We start from the raw sequence: 18,380 nt of genomic DNA, 5'->3' as shown, positions 1-18,380 counted from the left end.
CCTGAAGGACATTTGCCTTTCTTTGTCTTCACTCGGATTCCCCTTTCTCATAAGGGGAAGAGAGGGGAGAGGACCTTTCATTCGTCTGTTTGTTCTACTCGGAGAGCCCCTCATGTGCTAGGAACTAGGGGGAAGGACATTATAAATGACTGGAAGCAGGGTTTGGAGGGGATGCAAGGGAGCCACACCACACCACACCAGTGCTGAGGAGCCAAACCCCACAAGTGAGAATAATACAGAGCCCCTCAGAGAAGAACCTTAATTTCTTTCATCCCTTTTATGAAGAGGAATCTCAAAATGCTTTACGGACTGTAGAGATGGAGATTGCTCATCCTGTACTGAAATATGGCTACCTGTGGGGTGAGGTGCAGCAGCTGAAGAACAGTTACACAGCAACAACTGGTTGACCAGAGACCAGTCAGATGCCATGATGGGCGGATAGCAACTGAGGGCTCAGAGCAGCACTTGTCTGTGGCTGACCTGCCCACCTTCATTCCTGTGAACTCCAGAAACACACAGCTAAGCCCTTCCCCACTTTTGCTGTCCAGCTCTTTTCCCTCCTGTGACTCTGACAGTGCATTCACCATGGCAGCTAAGCTCTCAGCTCATAGACCCCAGGCTATGACTGTTTCCTGGTGAAGAGAGCCACTCATTTCATTTCCTGGGCCCGCAGCCCTTGTCCAGCTAACACAATAGCAGCTCCCAGCACCTGTCTAATGGGATGATCCAGGCGGAATATTGGAAGGGGTAGGGCAAGGTGGGGTGGTTTTAGGAAAGAGGGTTTAGAGGGCGAGAGGCTGCTAGGATGAGGGTGGGTCCAGCAATGGCTGGAGGTTTTAGAAGCTGTGTCATTCTGCAAATCCATGGTCACTAGTGCAGTTAACCAAGGGTTAATTCTACTGGGCCATTAATAACTCATTCACAGCTCCTTCCCTGGTACCAAAGGGGGAATCTGTAAACCTTGTTCAGCCCAGATACCACAGTGATGGGCAAGGGATAAACTCCTAGAGAGATGCCAGCAAAATCATGGAGCAGGTCCTCAAGGAATCTGTTTTGAAGCACTTGGAGGAGAGGAAAGTGATCGGGAACAGTCAGCATGGGTTTACCAAGGACAAATCCTGCCTGAACAACCTGATTGACTTCTATGATGAGATAACTGGTTCTGTGGATATGGGGAAAGTGGTGGACATGATGTGTCTTGACTTTAGCAAAGCTTTTGTTACACAGTCTTCTTGCCAGCAAATTAAAGATGTATGGATTGGATGAATGGACTATAAGGTGGATAGAAAGCTGGCTGGATTGTCGGGCTCAACAGGTAGTGATAAACGGCTCAATGTCTAGTTGGCAGCTGGTATCAGGAGGAGTGCTCCAGGGATTGGTCCTGGGGCCAGTTTTGTTCAACATCCTTATTGATGATCTGGATGATGGGATGGATTGCACCCTCAGCAAGTTCGCAGATGACACTAAGCTAGGGGGAGAGGTAGATACGCTGGAGGGTAGGGATAGAGTCTAGAGTGACCTAGACAAATTGGGGAATTGGGTGAAAAGAAATCCGATGAGGTTCAACAAGGACAAATGCAGAGTCCTGCACTTAGGACGGAAGAATCCCATGCACCGCTACAGGCTGGGGACCAAGTGGCTAAGCACCAGTTCTGAAGAAAAGGATCTGGGGATTACAGTGGATGAGAAGCTGGATATGAGTCAGCAGTGTGCCCTTGTTGCCAAGAAGGCTAACGGCATATTGGGCTGCATTAGTAGGAGCATTGCCAGCAGATCGAGGGAAGTGATTATTCCCCTCTATTTGGCTCTGGTGAGGCCACAGTTGGAGTATGGTGTCCAGTTTTGGTCCCCCCACTACAGAAAGGATGTGGACAAATTGGAGAGAGTCCAGTGGATGGCAACAAAAATGATTAGGGGGCTGGGGAAATGACTTACGAGGAGAGGCTGAGGGAACAGGGCTTATTTAGTCTGCAGAAGAGAAGAGTGAGGGGGGGATTTGATAGCAGCCTTCAACTACCTGAAGGGGGGCTCCGAAGAGGATGGAGCTAGGCTGTTCTCAGTGACAGCAGATAACAGAACAAGGAGCAGTGGTCTCAAGTTGCCGTGGGGGAGGTCTAGGTTGGATATTAGGAAACACTATTTCACTAGGAGTGTGGTGAAGCACTGGAATGGGTTACCTAGGGAGGTGGTGGACTCTCCATCCTTAGAGGTTTTTAAGGTCAGGCTTGACAAAAGTCCTGGCTGGGATGATTTAGTTGGGGATTGGTACTGCTTTGAGCAGGGGGTTGGACTAGATGACCTCCTGAGGTCTTTTCCAACCCTAATCTTCTCTGATTCTATGAGGTAGCCCTCCCACTGGGATGGGCTTGGGGAACTTCAATTTATTTTGCACCTGTTACTTACCTTCCAATTCCTCAACAAGAGCTAGGTTTGTCTCCTTCAGTGCCTGGTAGAGCCGGTCCTTTTGCCATGTGTCCCAGCTCGGCACTATCTTGTACAGCTTCCACATCTTCAGGGGGTCAGTTACAATGCTCTGGCACTGCTCAGTGCTCAGCACTTTCCTGCACAGAGCTTCCACATTGGAGACTCGCTGGATCAGCTGCTCTCGGTGCCAGTCGACAAAGTGCCCCTCTGAATAAGGGAACATATAAAAACAAAAACAAAACATAAAACAGTGCTGTGAATTACGGATCCCATGGTAGGTTGTTCCCTGGGGTTGTTTACTCAGAGCCTTGAGCAGGGTCTGGAGCAAAGCTGCACTGTCCCCAGGAGGAGCTCCAGGATGGATTGAGTCTCCAGGGTCACAGCCCCTCCCCCATTCCCCAGCACACAGGGGGACATGCCCAACTGAACAATCCCTTTGGTCCCCATCTGCTTCCCCACTACACCCACCCAGTTCTATGGGCCGGGGGGCAGAGCCAGAGTCCCTGTTCCTTGCCAGTGCTATGGGGTGGATTGTTCCCCAGAGTCACATGGAGGGAGCAGCCCCCTTTGCTCCTCTCAGTGCTGTGCCTGGCACCTGCACAAGGAAAGAAGGTCCCTTCGGGCTCCCCATGCGCGCTACATGGACAGGGCAGCATGCAGGCCCAGGTAACAAAACTCCTTTATTTCTCTAGTCCGTCTTATCCAGGTGACTCCCTAAGAGCTACAAAGGTAGTAAAGATGGGGACCACTTATACACTATAGAAATGCAGCTACCTCTGAGGTAGGGCACAGAAACTCTTTAACAACCACCCAACAACACAGCACAAGAACTTAAGATGGGAATGACAGAGAGCAGGTTTTGGCTGTTGGGAAGTGGGGATGGGACCTTTGCTGGACTCCTGGCTGCATCAGCAGGGTAGAGAGAAATTGATAAGTCCCTCACAGTGATATTGATCTCAGATATGTCTCTGGGGCCGATGATGAGTTGAGGAGATGGTCAGAGTTAAGGCTGCATATCGAGGTGCAGTACTAACTTCTGCCTTTGCTCTAGCAGCTTCCAGCACTTGCATATTGGGATGATCCAGGAGGAATATTGGAAGGGGAAGGCAGGTTGGGGTGATTTGAGTTTGGGGCACAGAAGGAGGATAGGCAGCTGGGAGGAGGCTGGCTCCGGGAACAGCTAGGATTTGTAAAAGCAGCACTATTCTGTGAGGGTTAACACCCCATAGCAATTTATACATCAGTTACAGCTCCTGTCCTACTCGGGGTACTTTAAAATCCTTGGCCAGCCCCAATACCACCATGGTGCTTGAGGTGTAAAGACCTAGAGAGATGAGCTAAATACCCCACTGGGATGCACTCAGGGTGCAGGTCCCTAGGAGTGCAGTGGGAGGGAATTTTCTTGATTCCATTCATTTACCCTCCAGTTCTTTGATGAGGGCTCGGTTCGTTTCCTTCAGCAACTTGTGGAGTCGGTCCTTGCATTCTCTGTTCCAGCTCGGCACCAGCTCATACAGCTTTCGCATCTTCTCTGAGTCAGTGTCCTCAGTTCTGATGCTCCCGCATTGCCCAGGCTTTGTTGTGACCTGCAACAAGACTTTGTCCATATTGGAGACTCGCTGGATCAGCTGCTCTCGGTGCCGGTCAACAAAATGTTCTCCTGAGAGAAAGAGTTAAAAACATGAAGTCACTGAGTTAAAGGTTCTCTGTGAGCCTCAGAGCTAGAAGACCTAGAAAAATGAGACACTCTGCTCCCCCTACAGGAGAGCATAGGAAAAACCAGCTCAGGTCAGCTTCCTTTACATGAATTATAAGCATGCTCACCCATAGTTCCACACCATGGATTGTGCTGCATTCTTTGGAATTTGTCTGTGTTTTGTTTTTATGCATGGTGATACCTTGTTAAAGGAAAAAAAGTTTACTAACCTGTTCTGTAACTGTTGGTCTTTGAGAGGTGTTGCACATCTCCATTACACTCTTGGTGGGTGCCTCCGCCATCCACAGTCATCAGAAATTTTTCCTGCAGTGGTATCCGTTAGGGCAACTTAATCATCCTCTGACATCACTCACCCACTGCATGCCAGTATAAAAGGCTGAGCCATACCTGCCCTCATCATTTCCTTCTTGCCACAAAACTCCAATGCAGAGGGGTAGAAGGGCAGGTTGTGGAATGGACATGTGCAACACATCTCAAAGAATAATTATGGAACAAGTTTGTAACCATTTTTTTCTTCTTCAAGTGATGGCATATATGCATTTTGATCTTGGTGACTCACAAGCCATAAAAGCAGGGAGAGGGATGGCAATCTATCTGACTAAGACTGGAGGATAACTTGCCCAAATTTAGCATCTTCCCTAGACAGTTCAGTGATGGTATAATGGGATGCAAACATGTGGAATGAAGACCAAGTTGCTGATCTACAAATATCCTGGATAGAAACATGTATAAGCAATCTTGTTTAATGTATGCTTACTTTGCTTGGCAGGGTTACCTCAGCCAGGGGGTAGAATAAGCAAATACAGTAGGCTATTCATGACAAAGTTCTCTGAGACAAGACTGGGAGACCTTTCATTCTCTTTGTGACTGCAACAAATAGCTGGGTTGACAAATGGAACTGTTTAGACCTGTCAATGTAAAATGCCAAGGCCCTTCTCATATCTCTCCTCTTACCTATTTGAGACTGGTGTAACATAGGTAAGTAAATATGGAAGTCAGATACCACTTTAGAGGGAAACCTCGGATGAGGTGTAGATATACTTTGCCCTTAACAAAAACTGTATAAGTGGGTTCAGAACCAGCATATGAAGCTCGACCGCCTGCCTGGCTGAAGTGATGGCTGGACAGTTGCCACCCACGTAGGGAGGAGCAGAGGAGGCTATGCTAATCCAAGCCTGAAAGGTGAACCAATCAGAGGAGGCCAGAAACTGAATATAATGAGGCTTTGACAGACTGGTATCCTTGGGTGCGTGAGAGCGGAAGAGACCAGGAAAGAAGCAACAGGATAAGCTCAACAGCAGTGGAGAAGGCAACTGGGCAGAAGCAGCAGTGACAGAGAGTAAGATCGTAGCAAAGGCAGACAGAGCAGAAGGAACTGAGGTGAGGCAGAGGGATTGGTGAAGGAGTGTAAATCTAATTTCCTTTCTATTTTATAAGACTGCTTGGGTGTGTCTGCTAATAAAGCTGGATGTCTGCAATTGAGTGCGATCCACCCCACCCATTCTGTAATTGTCTGGCCAACATTCACAGAGTGTCAGTATTAAGAAGTAGATGTTTTTCGTTATATATAATATTGTAACGTTTTCTTATACATATGTATAGAGTTCTGTGTATTTTATCATTGCGGATTCAATGTTCTACTGTAACCGCATACTGAAAGCTGTATACATGCGTATGAGAAGTCTCTGTGTGTATCTTAAGTAGTTTATTGTAACCATATATAGTCTGCAAAAAGAAAAGGAGTACTTGTGGCACCTTAGAGACTAACCAATTTATTTGAGCATGAGCTTTCGTGAGCTACAGCTCACTACATCGGATGCATGCCGTGGAAACTGTAGCAGACTTTATATATACACAGAGAATATGAAAAAATACCTCCTCCCACCCCACTGTCCAGCTGGTAATAGCTTATCTAAAGTGATCACCAGGTGGGCCATTTCCAGCACAAATCCAGGTTTTCTCACCCTCCACCCCCCCACAGATTCACTCTCCTGCTGGTGATAGCCCATCCAAAGTGACAACTCTTTACACAATGTGCATGATAATAAAGTTGGGCCATTTCCTGCACAAATCCAGGTTCTCTCACCCCCTCACAAAAACCACACACACAAACTCACTATCCTGCTGGTAATAGCTCATCCAAAGTGACCATTCTCCCTACAATGTGCATAATTAAGGTGGGCCATTTCCAGCACAAATCCAGGTTTTCTCACATCCCCCCCACCCCCATACACACACAAACTCACTCTCCTGCTGGTAAAACCCCTTCAAAACTGACCACTCTCCAAGTGTAAATCCAAGTTAAACCAGAACACCTGGGGGGGGGGGTAGGAAAAAACAAGAGGAAATAGGCTACCTTGCATAATGACTTAGCCACTCCCAGTCTCTATTTAAGCCTAAATTAATAGTATCCAATTTGCAAATGAATTCCAATTCAGCAGTTTCTCGCTGGAGTCTGGATTTGAAGTTTTTTTGTTTTAAGATAGCGACCTTCATGTCTGTGATTGCGTGACCAGAGAGATTGAAGTGTTCTCCGACTGGTTTATGAATGTTATAATTCTTGACATCTGATTTGTGTCCATTTATTCTTTTACGTAGAGACTGTCCAGTTTGACCAATGTACATGGCAGAGGGGCATTGCTGGCACATGATGGCATATATCACATTGGTGGATGTGCAGGTATACGAGCCTCTGATAGTGTGGCTGATGTTATTAGGCCCTGTGATGGTGTCCCCTGAATAGATATGTGGGCACAATTGGCAACGGGCTTTGTTGCAAGGATAAGTTCCTGGGTTAGTGGTTCTGTTGTGTGGTATGTGGTTGTTGGTGAGTATTTGCTTCAGGTTGCGGGGCTGTCTGTAGGCAAGGACTGGCCTGTCTCCCAAGATTTGTGAGAGTGTTGGGTCATCCTTTAGGATAGGTTGTAGATCCTTAATAATGCGTTGGAGGGGTTTTAGTTGGGGGCTGAAGGTGACGGCTAGTGGTGTTCTGTTATTTTCTTTGTTAGGCCTGTCCTGTAGTAGGTAACTTCTGGGAACTCTTCTGGCTCTATCAATCTGTTTCTTTACTTCTGCAGGTAGGTATTGTAGTTGTAAGAAAGCTTGACAGAGATCTTGTAGGTGTTCAGCCACCAGGTTAGCCGTGACATTATACCTTCGAGACACCACTGACTTCCTAAGGAAACTTCAATCCATCGGTGATCTTCCTGATAACACCATCCTGGCCACTATGGATGTAGAAGCCCTCTACACCAACATTCCACACAAAGATGGACTACAAGCCATCAGGAACAGTATCACCGATAATGTCACGGCTAACCTGGTGGCTGAACTTTGTGACTTTGTCCTTACCCATAACTATTTCACATTTGGGGACAATGTATACCTTCAGATCAGCGGCACTGCTATGGGTACCCGCATGGCCCCACAGTATGCCAACATTTTTATGGCTGATTTAGAACAACGCTTCCTCAGCTCTCGTCCCCTAAAGCCCCTACTCTACTTGCGCTATATTGATGACATCTTCATCATCTGGACCCATGGAAAAGAAGCCCTTGAGGAATTCCACCATGATTTCAACAATTTCCATCCCACCATCAACCTCAGCCTGGTCCAGTCCACACAAGAGATCCACTTCCTGGACACTACAGTGCTAATAAACAATGGTCACATAAACACCACCCTATACCGGAAACCTACTGACCGCTATTCCTACCTGCATGCCTCCAGCTTTCACCCTGACCACACCACACGATCCATCGTCTACAGCCAAGCTCTGCAATACAACCACATTTGCTCCAACCCCTCAGACAGAGACAAACACCTACAAGATCTCTGTCAAGCTTTCTTACAACTACAATACCTACCTGCAGAAGTAAAGAAACAGATTGATAGAGCCAGAAGAGTTCCCAGAAGTTACCTACTACAGGACAGGCCTAACAAAGAAAATAACAGAACACCACTAGCCGTCACCTTCAGCCCCCAACTAAAACCCCTCCAACGCATTATTAAGGATCTACAACCTATCCTAAAGGATGACCCAACACTCTCACAAATCTTGGGAGACAGGCCAGTCCTTGCCTACAGACAGCCCCGCAACCTGAAGCAAATACTCACCAACAACCACATACCACACAACAGAACCACTAACCCAGGAACTTATCCTTGCAACAAAGCCCGTTGCCAATTGTGCCCACATATCTATTCAGGGGACACCATCACAGGGCCTAATAACATCAGCCACACTATCAGAGGCTCGTATACCTGCACATCCACCAATGTGATATATGCCATCATGTGCCAGCAATGCCCCTCTGCCATGTACATTGGTCAAACTGGACAGTCTCTACGTAAAAGAATAAATGGACACAAATCAGATGTCAAGAATTATAACATTCATAAACCAGTCGGAGAACACTTCAATCTCTCTGGTCACGCAATCACAGACATGAAGGTCGCTATCTTAAAACAAAAAAACTTCAAATCCAGACTCCAGCGAGAAACTGCTGAATTGGAATTCATTTGCAAATTGGATACTATTAATTTAGGCTTAAATAGAGACTGGGAGTGGCTAAGTCATTATGCAAGGTAGCCTATTTCCTCTTGTTTTTTCCTACCCCCCCCCCCCCCAGGTGTTCTGGTTTAACTTGGATTTAAACTTGGAGAGTGGTCAGTTTTGAAGGGGTTTTACCAGCAGGAGAGTGAGTTTGTGTGTGTATGGGGGTGGGGGGGATGTGAGAAAACCTGGATTTGTGCTGGAAATGGCCCACCTTAATTATGCACATTGTAGGGAGAATGGTCACTTTGGATGAGCTATTACCAGCAGGATAGTGAGTTTGTGTGTGTGGTTTTTGTGAGGGGGTGAGAGAACCTGGATTTGTGCAGGAAATGGCCCAACTTTATTATCATGCACATTGTGTAAAGAGTTGTCACTTTGGATGGGCTATCACCAGCAGGAGAGTGAATCTGTGGGGGGGGGGGGTGGAGGGTGAGAAAACCTGGATTTGTGCTGGAAATGGCCCACCTGGTGATCACTTTAGATAAGCTATTACCAGCTGGACAGTGGGGTGGGAGGAGGTATTTTTTCATATTCTCTGTGTATATATAAAGTCTGCTACAGTTTCCACGGCATGCATCCGATGTAGTGAGCTGTAGCTCACGAAAGCTCATGCTCAAATAAATTGGTTAGTCTCTAAGGTGCCACAAGTACTCCTTTTCTTTTTGCAGACTATATATGGTTACAATAAACTACTTAAGATACACACAGAGACTTCTCATACGCATGTATACAGCTTTCAGTATGCGGTTACAGTAGAACATTGAATCCGCAATGATAAAATACACAGAACTCTATACATATGTATAAGAAAACGTTACAATATTATATATAACGAAAAACATCTACTTCTTAATACTGACACTCTGTGAATGTTGGCCAGACAATTACAGAATGCTCAAATAAATTGGTTAGTCTCTAAGGTGCCACAAGTACTCCTTTTCTTTTTGCGAATACAGACTAACACGGCTGTTACTCTGCAACCTGTCATATATAGTCTGTGCATCCTATTTATTCCAGTATGCTATGCTGCTTATGGTGTTTTGTTTTTTTGTCCCCAGGAGCACAGGGACAGATTATTTTATTTACTCAATATATTTACCCTCTAGCTCTTCAACCAGGGCTCTGTTTCTTTTCTTCAGTGTCTGGTACAGCCTGTCCTTGAACCTTCTGTCCCTGGTCTGCACCAGTTCATACAGCCTCCGCATGGTCTCCGGGTTGGTTCTGAGGCTCCGGTACATCTCAGGCTCCAGTACATCCCTGCGGAGCAGATCCAGGACTTTGTCCACCGAGGAGATTCGTTCGATCAGCTGCTTTTGGTGCCGTTCAACAAAATGTTCCCCTAGGAAAAGGGCACAAAAACCTATGAATAACTCAATTTAATGGCAAAGCTATTGGGGGCTGTCCCTGCCCCAGGGGGAGCTCCAGGACAGATCATGCCTCAGGAGTCACAGCCCCTCCCCCAGCTTCCTGGCACACAGGGGGACATGCCAGCTGCATGATCCCTTTGGATGGGGCTATCCGATTCTCTGTTGAACCCAGCCAGCTCCATGGGGCAGTGGGGACAAGGCCAGAGCCCGACCTCCTCCAAACACCACATTGGTGTTTCTTGTGCCTCAGGGTTGCATGGAGGAAACAGCCCCTCTGTGCCCCTGAAATTGTCCCTGAAATTGCCCATGCTGCCTTCCTTGTGTTTCCCTGGCAGGACTGGGTGGATGTAGTGGGAAGGATTTAGGGTGACAGGGCAGCAGGGAGGAGGCCTGGTCTCTTGTTGGTAGGTTATAGAAGCTGTGTTGCTCTGTGGGTGAATATGCTCAGCCCCTCCATGTAGTTAACCAAGGGTTAATCCTGCTAGGTGATTTGACTCACTGGTAGCTCCTGCACTGGTTTTTAGTGCAGATAACTCCTGGTCCCAGCCATCAGCGCCTGCAGGAAAGAGAGCAAGTGGGGTACAGAGAGTGAGGATTGGGTTAGTGGAACAGAGATCTCAGAGCCAGAGTGGGCATGCGAAACTGGGCATGATTCTCCCCCAGCCATAGGAACCACCCCCATCCTGGTGGCCTCCTTCCCCAGCCCATGAAAGCCCCGATCCAGCTCCCACAGTCATCCACCCAGGGGGAACTCTCCCCCTCTCTCTGGGACCCCAGAACAGTTAATGAAGAGTTAATCAGATTGGGTCATTAACAGCTCACTCAAAGCTCCTGCCCTGCACTAAGGAACTACTTTAGAATCCTTGTCCATCCCTGATACCATAATGATGGGCAAGGGATAAAGATGCAGAGAGATGCACCAGTGCCACCCCCTGGGAGAGCTGGGGGAGGTTGTTATCTTCATTACAGCTCCTTACCTTCCAGCTCCTCGATGAGGGCTCCGTCTGTTGCTTTCAGTGCCTGGTAGAGCTGGTCCTCGCGCCATGAGTCCCAGCTGGGCACCAGCTTGTACAGCTTCCGCATTCTCCCTGGGTCGGTTCTGATGCTCCGGTACTGCTCATCATCCAGTACGTCTCCGTGGAGCAGAGCCAGGACCTCGTCCACCCGAGAGACTTGCTGTATCAGCTGCTTTCGGTGCTGCTTGACAAAATGTTCCCCTGAAGAGAAAGACATTCCAAAATTAAACAGTCTGGAATTGCTGAATTGAACCACCATGTTATTTCAGACAGTTACCAGAGCCCTGAGCACGGATTGAGGCAAAGCTGCCCTGCCCCCAGGACAGATGGTGGCTCAGGGTTCATGGTCCCTCCATTGGAGCACATGGTGTGAATAGTTTCTCTGCTCTACTAAGCGCAGGGGCTTACTGTTCCCAGTGCAGGGCACATGACTGAAAGTTTCTCTTTTCCCCCCAAACACACACACACTGCAGGGACAGGACACAATCTGGTCCTTGGTAACAAAGCTTCTTTATTTTTCCAGTTCCTCTTACCCAGGGGAATCTCAAAGTGCTTCACAGGAAGTACAGATGGGGATCACTTCCCTGCACTGACATGCAGCCACTTCTGGGACAGGACCTGACAACTCTAACAACCGCACAACAACACAGCACAATTTAAAACAGCAGTGAACAGTTTTAGCTATTGGGGAGGAAGGTTATGGGCAGGACCTTTCACAGAATCCTAAGTGAATCAGCCAATGACTTTTTAATCTCTCTCTCCCCTAAGGACAAGACTGTGAAGTTCATTCTTAAATGTCACTGGCTTCAGTGAAGAGTGGGGGGAGATGGGGCAGAGTTAAGGCTGTCTGGGCTAACCACATTGCTAGGTTCAGCACTAATTGTTCCAGCAGCTCCCAGCACAGTGTAAAGGGATGAGCCAGGGGGAATACTGGAGGCGGGGCAGGCTGGGGTGATTTCTGGGAAGGGCTACAGAGAGAGGTGAGGAGGCCAGCTTGGGGGCCAGCTGGAAATTGCAGAAGTGGTGCCATTCTGTAAATACATTTGTGGTTACTAATGCAGTTAAACTAGGGATTAACCCCCTTGGGTGATTTGTAATTTAGCTGCAGCTCCTGCCCTGGCCCTACGGGGTTGCTTTAAAATCCTTGCTCAGTCCTGAAACCAGTGAGGGCCGAGGTGTACAAAGGAACAGTTACTTACTGTAACCATAGTTCTTTGAGATGTGATGCAGAGGTGTATTGCACTTAAGTGTGAGCACACCTAGCATGCCAGATCTGGAGAATTTTGCCTAGCAGTGTCAGTCGGGGGGTGGTGCTTGCACATCATGCCTCTCGCCCCTCCTCTGCCTACCTGAGGCGGTGCAGACCCAACCCACATCATTTCCTACGCACCGAACACTCAGAAATGAGACCCTGATGCAGAGGGGATGGATGGTGGGTTGTGAAATACACGTATACATCATGTTTTGAAGAGCAGGTACAGTAAGTAACCATTTCTTCCTCTTTGAGTAGATGCAGCTCTGTATTTTGCTTAGGTGACTCACAAGCAATACCCTCCTCAGGAGGTGGGGCTTGGAGTCTACCAGGACCCCCCTTTCTGAAGCTTGCATCCATCCTGGAAGATGTGGTAATGGCATAAGAGTTGGTAAATATATGTATGGATGACCATGTAGGAACTCTGCAAATGTCCAATATGAAAACATCACAGAGGAAAGCTTTTGACGTGCTCTCGTTGAATGAGCTTGCACCCACTGAGGGGGAATAGCCAAACTATTTCATATACAGTCTTGATGCAGGGTGTTATTCATCTAGAAATCGTCTATGAATGTACTTCTTGATCCTTCATATGATCTGCATATGACATAAACAGGCCAGGCAAGACACAAAGAAGTCCTGTCTCGATAGAAGGCTAGACATTACCTGGTGTCTAATGTATGGAGATGCTGCTCCTCTGGAGATGAATATGGCTTAGGAAAGAATACAGGTAAGTACACAGCCTGATTCAAATGAAACTTAGAAACCACTTTAGACAAAAAAATGGGATGAAGTCCTCTTGCCCGTGGAGCACTGCATGTAAGGAGGCCCTGCCATCAGAGCCTGCAACTCACACATTCTCCTTGCGGGTGTTATCATTATCAGGAATGCAGTTTTCTGACACAAGAAAGGAAAGGGACAAGTTGCTAGGGGCTCAAATGGAGGTCCCATCAGCACTGTAAAGCCCATGTTAAGGTCCCACAGAGGAACCGGCTTTCAGACTGGAGAATGTAGACAAAGAAGCCCCTTTTAAGAATCTTGCTACCATGGGATTGGAGAAGACTGATCTTTCCTGAATAGGGGGATCAAACGCCAATATCACTGCATTTTCAACAAATACAGCACGTGTCCCGATGACTGAAGGAACAGCAGGTATTCCATGATGTCCTGGATGGAAGCCAGCATCAGTTGAATTCTGCAGGCTAATGACCACATAGAAAATTGTTTTCATTTTGCTGAATAGGCCATCCTGATAGAGGGCTTTCTACTGTTGAGTGGAATCTGCTGAACAGCTGCCAAACATCACTCTTCTTCCTCATTCAACCATGCAGCAGCCATGCCATGAGATGCGAGGTACAAGATGCTACCGTGATTCTGAACGAGTAGGTCAGGATTGACAGGAAGCGGTATGGGAGGCTGAACTGACAGCGCAAGAAGGTCAGAGAACCAGCACTGCCTCAGATATGCTGGGCACAACAAGGATGAGTTTAGCCTGATCCACCATCAATTTGAGGATGACCCGTGGGATGATCAGAATTGAGGGAAAGGTGTAGAAGAGCATCACTCAACCACTGAGATGGAAGGCATAGGACAGGGATCCCAGACTGAGGCTACCTTGAGAGTAGAACAAGTGACATTTCCTGTTATAGCAAACAGGTTGATCACTGGAATGTCCCAGGTTACAAAGATAATCCAGAGGCCACTTGTGACTCAGCAAAAAATTCCTGCTGAGATGGTCCATAAGATGATTCTGAACCCCAGGGAAGTTGTCACCTATTGGAGTGACACGCTCCTTGATGAAAAACTGCCACAATCGGATTGCCTCTTGGCAGAGCACCCTGGAGTGTGTTCCTCCTTGTTTGTTCACTTAATACATTGCCACAGTGGTATTGCTGGTAAATACGTGAAACACTGAGCCCCTGACAGGGACCCAAAAAATACGACATGCATTGTAAATGGTCCAAAGCTCCAGCATGTTGATATGCAGAGAGGACTTCAGCTCTGACCACAGACCTTGGATTTTCAGCAACCCCAGATGTGCTCCCCCTCAGGAAGGCATCAGTGACAACAGTCCTGATTGGTAAGGGCCAGATGAAAGGAATGCCCTGACAAACAAACATTCTCTATAAGTACCAGCTCCAGTGTAAGGAATCCAGAGCCAGTGAAGGAAGATGGACCAGTGTGTCCAAGAAGTGAAGAGTCAGATGGTAAACTGCCCTGAGCCACATTTAGAGGGGGTGAAGACAGTGATGAGCTGCCAAAATCTTAACAACCAGTTCCCTATAAAAAGTTCTGATTTAAAGGACGTGCCACAGTATGTATTTTTTGTACCTTTCTCCATAAGAAGTGGCAATGCATTGAGTCATTGGGAGTCATATTTAACAATAAAAAAAATAAAAAACATTTGTACATGTTTATTGCAATAGAAACAAAGTATTGCTTTATTAAACGCATATCAACATAATGAATGAGGCAAATGCGACCCCTGTTAATAAAATAATAAACTAGACCGGGGTGGGCAAACTTTTTGGCCCGAGGGCCATATCGGGGTTGCAAAATTGTATCGGGGGCTGGGTAAGGAAGACTGTGGCTCCCAAAACAGCCTGTCCCCGCCCCCTATCCAACCCCACCCACTTCCTGCCCCCGACTGCCCCCCTCAGAACCTGCAACCCATCAACCCCCCCCGCTCCTTGTCCCCTGACCACCCCCTCCAGAGACCCCCCCACCCTAACTGCCCCCCAGGACCCCACCCCCTACCCAACTTGCCCCGCTCCCTGTCCCCTGACTGCCCCAACCCCATCCACCACCACCACCCCGACAGACCCCCAGAACTCCCACACCTACCCAGCCCTCCCAGTTCCCTGTCCCCTGACTGTCCCCACAGAACCTCCGCCCCCTCCAACCACTCCCTTCCGCTTACCCAACCCCTCCTCCCAGCCCCGGCCCAGCCCCCTTACCGTGCTGCTCAGGGCAGCGTGTATGGATGCCGCGCGCCCGCTGGAGCTCGCAGCCCCACCCCCTTACCAGGCCGCTCAAAGCGGCAGGAGCTGCCGAGCTGCCCAGGAGCGCTCCAGAGCGCTGGCAGCAGTGGAGCGGCACGCTGAGGCTCTGCGAGAGGGGGGGAGGCGGGGGAGGGGCCGGGGGAGCCTCCCCGGCCGGGAGCTCAGGGAGCCGTAACAATTTTTAACAATCGGTTCCAAAACTGCTTCAAAATTTAACAACCGGTTCACGTGAACCGGTGCGAACCGGCTCTAGCTCACCACTGGGTGAAGATGCAGCCTTGCGAACTGGATCACCTTCGTGCAAGCAGACATATGGCCCAAGAGCCTCAGACACATCTGAACTGTCATGAAAAGCTGAGATTGCAGATTGAAACAGAGGTGGCAAAACTCCTGAAAACGGTTGCTTGGCAGAAACGCTCTCAAACTCATATAGAATCTAATAGAGCTCCAATGAACTCTTTTTTCTGAGTGAGAACCGAAGCTGGCTTCTTGGTGTTTAGGACGAGACCCAGATGGTCAAATAGGTGCAGTGTGACGTTGACATGAGAAAAGACTTCCTCACTGGATCTGCCCCTCTGTAACCAGTCATCCAAATCCAGGAAGATGTGGATCCCTTTCTTTCTAAGACATGCCATAACAATGGCCATCCACTTGGTAAAAACCCAAGGAGCACAAGCGAGGCCAAAGGGAAGCATCGTGTACTGGAAATGGTGCTCCGCTAAGATGACTCAAAGAATTTTCTGTGGTTTCGCAAAATTGCCACATGAAAGTAGGTGCCCTGAAGGTCCAAGACAGCAAACCAGCCATTCTCAGACAATGTTGGGAGGACAGTTGATAGAGTGACCATTAGGAACCTCATGTACCTGATATATTTACCTAAGAACATAAGAACGGCCATACTGGGTCAGACCAAAGGTCCATTGGCACAATATCCTGTCTTCCAACAATGGCCAGTGACAAATGCCCCAGAGGGAATGAACAGAACAGGGAATCATCAAGTGATCCATCCCCTCTCACTCATTCCCAGCTTCTGGCAAACAGAGGCTAGAAACAGACAAACAGACACTATCCCTACCCATCCTGGCTAATAGCCATTGATGGACCTTTCCTCCATGAATTTATCTAGTTCTTTTTTGAACCCTGTTATGGTCTTGGCCTTCACAGCATCCTCTGGCAAGGAGTTCCACGGATTGACTGTGCATTGTGTAAAGAAATACGTCCTTTTATTTGTTTTAAACCTGCTGCCTATTAATTTCATTTGGTGATCTCTAGTTATGAGAAGTAGTAAACAGCACTTCCTTATCTATTTTCTCCACATCCGTCATGATTTTATAGACTTCAATCATATCTCCCCTTAGCTGTCTCTTTTCCAAGCTGAAAAGTCCCTGTCTTATTAATCTTTCCTCATAAGGAAGCTGTTCCATACCCCTAATAATTTTTGTTGCCCTTTTCTGAACCTTTTCCAATCACAATGTATCTTTTTTGAGATGGGGCGACCACATCTGCACATGGTATTCAAGATGTGGGTGTACCATCAATTTATATAGAGGCAAATTGATATTTTCTGTCCTATAATCTATCTATTTGTTAAGGCCACGAAGGTTGAGAACAGGTCTTACCCCTCCCTTGGATTTGGGCACCAGAAAATACAGAGACTAGAAACTCAGAACTCAGTGACCCCATGGAACCTCCTCCACAGCTCCCAACACAAGCAGAAAGTGAAAATGCTTGAAAAGCGGTATCTCACGAGTCTGTTTCATGAACGATCTGCAGATTGAAAGCTGTTCCTTGACATGGGCTTCATGTAGACACAACAAGCACCACGTGTGGGGATCGTTATTGGGGATCACCCACACACACGACGGACAATGTTTAAATCCTGGTGAAAGCATCAGCAGGGAACACTTAAAGTACAACTAACACTAAGTCCAAATAGCACTACGCTAGGATACTAATGAACTACAGTCAGCTAGAAAAAAGTCACTGAATAGAGGATTGTGAGGCTTGAAATCACAAAGAGTGCCGACTCCCGCTATGGGTGGTAAGAAGGAACTGAGATGGGTCAGGGCAGTGTCACCTCATATAACTAGAGAGGGACTATGGCCATGAGGTGTGAGTGCCACCCCTCTATGAGTACTGCTAGACAAAACTCTCCTGCTCCGGCATGCTTGGTGTGCACACACTTAAGTGGAATACCTGGCTGCATCTACTCAAAGAAAAACCCAGAAAGATGAGCTAGTGCTCCTCTGGGCTGGGCTCAGGGGGCAGTTCCCATAGGGATGGAGAGGGAGGTTATTTTCTTACTCCATTTATTTACCTTCTAGCTCTTCAATGAGGGCTCGATTTGTTCTGGTCAGTGCCTGGTAAAGCCGATCCTTGTGTAGTGTGTCCCAGCTTGGCACCAGCTCGAACAGCTTCCACATTCTCTCCAGGTCAGATCTCTCAGATGAGATGCTCTGGTATTGCTTATAGTTCAGCACATCCCCACGTAGCAGGCCCAGGACTTTGTCCACTGAGGAGACTCGTTGAATTAGTTGTTCTCGGTGCCGCTTCACAAAATGTTCCTCTGGAGAGAGCGGCACTAAAAAACAATTTCAAGCTGTTCAGGCCATTTCAGGCTGTTCCCTGGAGCCAGTTAGCCTCAGCCCTGAACAGGGGAGCTCGAGGATGGATCATGCCTCAGGTGTCACCGTCCCTCCCCCAACTCCCCAGCACGCAGGGGGCCATGCCTGAGGTTTGTGTTCCCCGCCCCCAAAGAATGCTACCATCCATTAAGAACAATTCTCTCTCATTTCTCTCCCCCAAACCGCACTGAGGACTGATCTTTGCTTTGTGGACTCAAAGACATCCAGGCCTCAACACAAGCAGTGAGGACATTGGACCATTGGTGTCGGACTGGCCAGATCTGCCAGCCTCCGAGATGTGCAGTGATAGGTTCCTGCTCTTTTCCCCTTACCTCACATTCCCCTTTTCACCCCTCTCCAGCCTCCCTCTATCTCAGCCTTCTCCAGTATTATGTCAGGTGACTAATGCTAACTGTCCCA

General features: G+C 47.9%; 2 protein-coding genes across 4 annotated transcripts in view; one reads left to right on the top strand and one right to left on the bottom strand.

The window, feature by feature from the left end:
- LOC125638267 (uncharacterized) overlaps positions 1 to 18,380 on the top strand; it is a 185,106-nt gene that overhangs the window by 68,675 nt on the left and 98,051 nt on the right. The gene's annotated exons all lie outside the window — the stretch shown is intronic.
- Positions 1 to 18,380, bottom strand: part of LOC125638258 (uncharacterized) — a 69,993-nt gene that overhangs the window by 21,236 nt on the left and 30,377 nt on the right. For all 3 annotated transcript variants that reach the window (XR_012668795.1, XM_075129183.1, XM_075129184.1), the window contains 6 exons: positions 17,654 to 17,917; positions 11,044 to 11,283; positions 10,566 to 10,622; positions 9,799 to 10,038; positions 3,845 to 4,084; positions 2,404 to 2,631 (listed from right to left, as the gene is read on the bottom strand). Coding sequence is in view for 2 of the 3 variants with exons in the window: in XM_075129183.1 (XP_074985284.1) it covers positions 2,404 to 2,631; positions 3,845 to 4,084; positions 9,799 to 10,038; positions 10,566 to 10,622; positions 11,044 to 11,283; positions 17,654 to 17,917 (1,269 nt within the window). In the remaining variant the exon portion in view is untranslated. The remainder of the gene's footprint in view (positions 1 to 2,403; positions 2,632 to 3,844; positions 4,085 to 9,798; positions 10,039 to 10,565; positions 10,623 to 11,043; positions 11,284 to 17,653; positions 17,918 to 18,380) is intronic.

This window comes from Caretta caretta, chromosome 6 (assembly GCF_965140235.1).
Source record: "Caretta caretta isolate rCarCar2 chromosome 6, rCarCar1.hap1, whole genome shotgun sequence".
NCBI classification, from domain to species: Eukaryota; Metazoa; Chordata; order Testudines; family Cheloniidae; genus Caretta; species Caretta caretta.
This window is presented reverse-complemented; position numbering and strand designations above follow the sequence as displayed.